Below are 5829 nucleotides of genomic sequence, written 5' to 3'. Positions count from 1 at the left end.
GAAAAGTCCCGAAGGGGAATTTACCACCGTTTGCCTGTAACATACGAACAGTTCCCTTCGCCCCCTGCCCGAGTCTCTCCCTTACGCTCTCTTCACACAGACTGGGGGCTTTCGCTTCCAGTTATTAACGTCATTGACCCCCCCCCCGTACCGGGCCGTGAAGCGCAGACCCTGGTCCCTGCCACGCCGCGCCCAGCTCAGCCCCACAGGCGGGGGAGACCTGGTATCCCTGAGTCTGCTCCATCGCCGGGGATACGGTGGAGCGGGGACGTAGCGTCTTGTGATTCAGCTGATCCGAGTAACGGACCCCACGGCCCGTCTCCGTTGCACAGACCCGGCGATCCCAAAGCCCGTCTGGTTAGTGTCGAACCGTTTTCACAGTGATCCCGTGGGTCCGTCGCACGTGCCCCGGGCGGCCGCCTCCCCAGCTGGGACAGAGCTGGTGTGCGGCTCGGAGGCGCCTTCCCCATCGCTAGGAGAAGTGGTTAGAGGCGGCCGTTAACGCCGTTCCCCTCCCGGCACAACTGTTCCGACTTTAGTGTTACAGGCGTTTCCTGCTGGGCCTGGGGTCTCCCAGCCACCTGCTTCCCCAGCAGGGCAGAGCTCAGCTGCAGCCAGACGTCCCTCCGGCCAAGGACACGGGAGATTCCAGCCCTGGACGTCCTGGGGGTGTCTGCCCCGCTCCGGAGGCCTCCCTCCCTCTGATCCTTGCTCTCCGGAGAGCAGCTGGTGTGTGCATGGGAGGGGCCCGTGCTGCCAGTGCAGAGGCCGTGAACCGCCAGGCTCTTGGCATTGCCCAGCATCCCAAGAGTTAACAGGGGCTCCCCGGGGGCGAAGGGGAAAAGCAGCAGCGAGGAGCCCCAGGGCTCCGGGTCCTGCACTCCAGGCCTAGACGCTGTGCTCCAGTTCAGGTTTGTTCTGTACGGCCCCGTTCAGGCTCATCTGCTCGGCCGGCTTCCCCTGCTTGGCTTGCTTGGCCTGCTGCTGTCTGAGCCGGTAGTTTCGGATTCTCGTGGAGCGGTAGTACAGGTAGCCCCCGACGCCTAGTACGGTCAGAGCAGCAGCCGCACCTGCCAGCCCCAGTGCCAACACCAGGATGTTGAGATCTGTTAAAGAAGGAGCGAGGTTGAGGAGGGCTAAGAGCTGGTTCAGCCTCGTGGGGTGGGCAGGGGGCAGCGGACTGGGACTCAGGACACCTGGGTTCTACTCCCCTCAGCCACTGGTCTTGGGTAAGTACCTCACTCGCTCAGTGCCTCAGTTTCCCCTTCCACTCTTTGCCTGTTTAGATGGTGAGCTCTCTGGGGCAGGGACTGTCTCTCACGCTGGGTCTGTGCAGCGCCTGGCACGACGGGGCCCTGATCTCAGTCGGGGTCTGGGCAGCGCTTGGCATGACGGGGCCCTGATCTCGGCCGGGGTCTGGGCAGCGCCCGGTGCAACAGGGCCCTGATCTTGGCCGGGGTCTGGGCAGCGCCTGGCGCGACGGGGCCCTGATCTCGGTTGGTGTTCTGTCATATTACACATAATTAGTAGGAGGACGAGTTGGGACAGAGATGAACCTGAAAACCCCCAGGCTACAGGATACTGGACCCATCCCCGCTCGCTCCGGGGTGGGAGTGATGCCAGGACGCACCCCCTGAGCCTGGGGGCGGTGGGCTGTGCCCTGGCCGAGCCTGCAGAGCACAAGCCACACCGATGGACCAGCCAGATGGGATCACTGGGCCTGCCGGTCTGACCTCCAGCAGGACGCCAGGCCAGAGAATGGCAGCCCAGATCCCTGTACTGAGCCCCCGCGGCTTTGTGGGGCGTTTGGGCTCCTAAATCCCATGGAAAGTCAATGGGATTTTACCAAAGAGACCCATTAACCTGTGCTCCTAAATCCCTTTGGCACTTTTGCACGCCACCCTCCAAGTCGCCTGCTGGAGGATCCACCAAAGGCCACTTACACTCCACCTGGACGGTCACATCCCGGCTGGCCGAGCCGTGCGCGTTGGATGCTTTGCAGTGGTAGGTCCCGGCGTCCTCTCTGCTGACCTGCCGCTGCACCCCGATGCTGACGGGCACCCCGTCCTTCATGCACACCACGTCTGGCGCTGGGTTCCCCCGGGACAGGCAGGAGAAGGTTTGCTCTGTCCCCTCCTTCCAGATCCACTCCCTGGGGCAGCCGGAGTCGTCCATCCTGGGCCCGTCTGGAAGCGAGAGGGGGCGGTTGGTTACGCTGCCCAGGGCTGTGTAGCCCCATCTCCTGCCCGCCCCCGGGGCTGCTGCCAAGGCCGGCGGCTCTCCCCTGCCACAGGCGCCTCCTCGCTGGGCTCCCCCCACTGCCCTGCCTGGCACCAGCAGGCCTTGCTCTGGGGCAGCACAGGGGGCCCGGCGTGCAAGGCAACAGCCTGGGCTTGGGAACTCTGGGGTCAAGCCCTGCCTCTGCCATGGCCGCCCGGTGTGACCTGGATCTGAGCCAAAGCCTGATAAAGTCACGAGAAGGTCTCAGGTTCCCCATCTGTAAAATGGGGCCAGGGATTCCTCCTGTCTCATTAGCCTGGGAACATTCCCTGAGGCAGGACTGTATCTGTGCAGCACCCGGCGCGACGGGGCCCTGATCTTGGCTGGGGTCTGGGCAGCGCCCGGCGCAACGGGGCCCTGATATCCTAATGCTAAGAATTGATTGGACCCAGTGCATTTCTCTGGCCGCTGCTGCACAGGAATGGCCGCCCCAGGTCGCAGGCACAAGAGAGTCGCTCTCTCAGCCGAAAGAAGAATTAGAGACTAACAAATTTATTGTAGCATAAGCTTTCGTGGGCTGCAGCCCACTTCATCGGATGCGTGTAGTGGAAAATACAGAAGGAAGATATATATAATATATATATATACACAGGGAACATGAAACAATGGGTGTTACCATACACATTATAAGGAGAGTGATCAGTTAAGGTGAGCTGTTGTCAGCAGGGGAGAAAAATAACTGTTTGTGGTGGTAATGAAAATGGCCCATTTCCAGCACTTGACAAGGAGATATAAGGAACAAAGTAAAACTATTTCCCCATGCTTATCTCTCCCCCCCCCCCCCCAGTTCCTTATATCTCCTTGTCAAGTGCTGGAAATGGGTCGTTTTCATTACCACCACAAACAGTTATTTTTCTCCCCTGCTGACAACAGCTCACCTTAACTGATCATTCTCCTTATACTGTGTATGGTAACACCCATTGTTTCATGTTCCCTGTGTATATATCTAGATCTAGATCTTCCTACTGTATTTTCCACTACATGCATCCGAAGAAGTGGGCTGTAGCCCACGAAAGCTTATGTTCAAATAAATTTGTTAGTCTCTAAGGTGCCACAAGTACTCCTGTTCTTTTTGCGGATACAGACTAACTCGGCTGCGACTCTGAAACCTGTCCCAGCCGAGTGCGTCGGAAGAAAAGCTGGTGGGAGTGGAGTGGGAGGATGGGCCAGGAGCCCTGGGTTCGAGTCCTTGGGTGAGGCTCTGGGGGCTCAGCTGCCAGCTGTGAAAAGGGGGCGTTGCTTCCTGACTGCAGGGGGGCTATGACGGAGCAGGGAGCGGGGCGGATTTGACCTGGGAATGTTGCAGGGGAGTGACATTGGGGATGGGAAGGAAGCTACCTGAGCCAGGAGGGGGGGTGGGAGAAGTGACACCTGCCCGGGAGACTGGACAAAGGAGAGGAGGAGCAGAGGGGAGGGGGGAGAGAGCTGCTCGAGGAGTTGTTAGTTTCAGTTTGGGCTGGGTGGTGCAATGCAGGGAACCCCAAGCTGGGGTCTAAGCTCCCTAAACCCCCCAGAAGGACTTGACTGAGGGGTCCCGGTTGTACCTACAAGCTCTGCTGTAGACTGCGTTCCTACTGTCCACTAAACCTTCCGTTTTACTGGCATGGTGAATCCCAGGAAGAGGGGTGCCGGGCCCTGACTCCCTCACACTCCGTGACAGGGGTGAGCGCAGAGCGTGGCCAGTGGGGCCGGGGCCGGAGCAGCACCTAAGACAGAGCCGCGGCCCCTCTACTCACAGAGGACAGTGAGCCTGGCAGACGTGCGTTTCACGGCGGGGATGTCGGAGCCAGGCCTTGCTTCACACGTGAACTCCCTCCCGTTGTCTTCCTCGCCAGCCGTCAGCTGGAACTGCACATGGGGCTGGCCGGGGGCGGGGGCGCTGGAGACCAGGACTCGCTCGGCCTCTCTGAGCTGGAGCAGGACGCCCGGGGGGTCGGCCTCAGGAGAACGGCACGTAACGGTCACGCTGCTGTTAACGAGGGTCTGGGACTCGGTTACCTCCAGGACGGGCTCAGGGAGACCTGCAAGGGACCAGGACAGAGCTGCTGATCCCGTCCGAGGGGCCGCACGCTGGCTCCCCGGCAGGACGCTTCGCTCGAGACCGGACGGGCGAGATGGTCGAAGCCAGCTGGGGGCTGGACGCACCTGGCCCGTTCAAGTTAACACCCAGACCCCAAAGGGAGTTAGGCCCAGATCCCATGGGAGTTAGGCACCTAAGTGCCTTTGAGTACCTGGGCCCAAATTCCTCCCGCAGGTTGCTCCACGCATGGACTGGTACCTAAATCCCCATGGCTCCCCCCGCCTCTCCCCTCCAGCTCCAGCCGGCGAGGGCTCCGTTCTCTGGCAGCGCCCGCTCCTCATGCCCAGCATCAGGGTACGAACCTGCCTCTCCCTAGTGGGGCAGGCCGGGCCAGGGGCAGACTGACCCTGGTCTCCGCATGGCCGGGCGGGGGCCTCGGTGGCCTCGCCCGCTCCCTTCCAGCCCAGCGCGGCTCTGGTTCTCTGGAGCCGCTGGGAGGAATTCCCTGGCCTGGGCTACGCAGCCGCTCAGCCGCGATGACAGCCTGGTTTGTTGGGAGCACCCAGGCTCAGTGGAGCGCCTGTGTGGGAGGGGAGCCAGGTCAGAGCCCCACAGAGGGGTGTTGGGGGACGAGTCCCAGGCCAGGCTAGGACTGGGCGTGGGAGCAGGGAGGGGATCTGGTGCGGGGGGGGACCCGTGGGAAATCGGGCCGGGGGGGCTGAGTTCTGCTCTGGGCTTGGGGCGAGTTTCAGCCTGAAAACTCAGATGGAAAGTCCAGGGGGAGGAACCGACGTGAACTGAAACCAGCCCCCGCGGAGGCTGAATCCACAGAGATCTGCCCAGCCTCCGCGCCAGCCCGGCCCACAGTGCCGACGTCCCCCGCCGAGCCCCCGAAATCTGGGCAGGCCGGGAGCCCCCCAGACACTCACGGTAAACGAGAACGCTCTGCCCTGCGGATCTGGACACGGGCCCCACAGTCACGGTGCAGGTCAGCTGGTGCTGTCCCGGGGACGGGGACCGAACCTCGCCCTGGGCGGTGGCCGTGTCACCCGACGTGGTGACGGTGAAGTTCAGGCTCTCTCCCCCAAAGGACAGGCTGAACCAGGCCTCTCCCGCGACGGGGAAGACCCCGGCCACCCTACAGCGGGCGGTCGCCCTGGTGCCCACCTCGATATAGAGGGAGGTTTGGAGCCGGGGCTCCTCTGGGAGATCTGCAGCGGGCGAGAAAAACCACCGCGGGGCATGAGGAAAACATCAGCAAAGGGAGCCACTTGGGACCCTGTGAAGAACTGGGACTGTTCTTAATGTGGTCTTTGAATGCTGAGAGGGGCGGTTGGCTGACCCCGCTCAGTTCGGTCTCGAAGGGGGGAGAGATGTGATGAAGTGGGACTGTTCTTAATGTTTTCCTCAGTTTCCCCTATGCAGTTCTTAAGTATCTAGGTGGTGGGATAAGGGTGTATGGTTGCTGCAGAGCAAAGGGCCAGTGTACATAAATGCCCGACACTGTCTCCTAGCAACTGATGGCCTGG

At 61.6% G+C, this 5829-nt stretch overlaps 1 protein-coding gene across 1 annotated transcript; it reads right to left on the bottom strand.

The window, feature by feature from the left end:
• Positions 1–6: 6 nt before the first annotated feature.
• On the bottom strand, positions 7–5511 carry LOC113405724 (intercellular adhesion molecule 5-like; the record flags this gene model as incomplete). The annotated part of the gene is made up of 4 exons (XM_026646969.1): positions 7–1106; positions 1944–2186; positions 4017–4301; positions 5230–5511. Coding segments are annotated over 4 exons (1028 nt in total), but the record flags the coding sequence as incomplete, so codon positions are not given.
• Positions 5512–5829: the final 318 nt, after the last annotated feature.

The sequence above is a fragment of the Terrapene carolina genome, unplaced genomic scaffold (assembly GCF_002925995.2).
Source record: "Terrapene carolina triunguis isolate 2854851 unplaced genomic scaffold, T_m_triunguis-2.0 Scaffold50228, whole genome shotgun sequence".
NCBI lineage: Eukaryota > Metazoa > Chordata > Testudines > Emydidae > Terrapene > Terrapene triunguis.
Note: the sequence above shows the minus strand (reverse complement) of the source record. Positions and strands in the feature narration are given on the sequence as shown.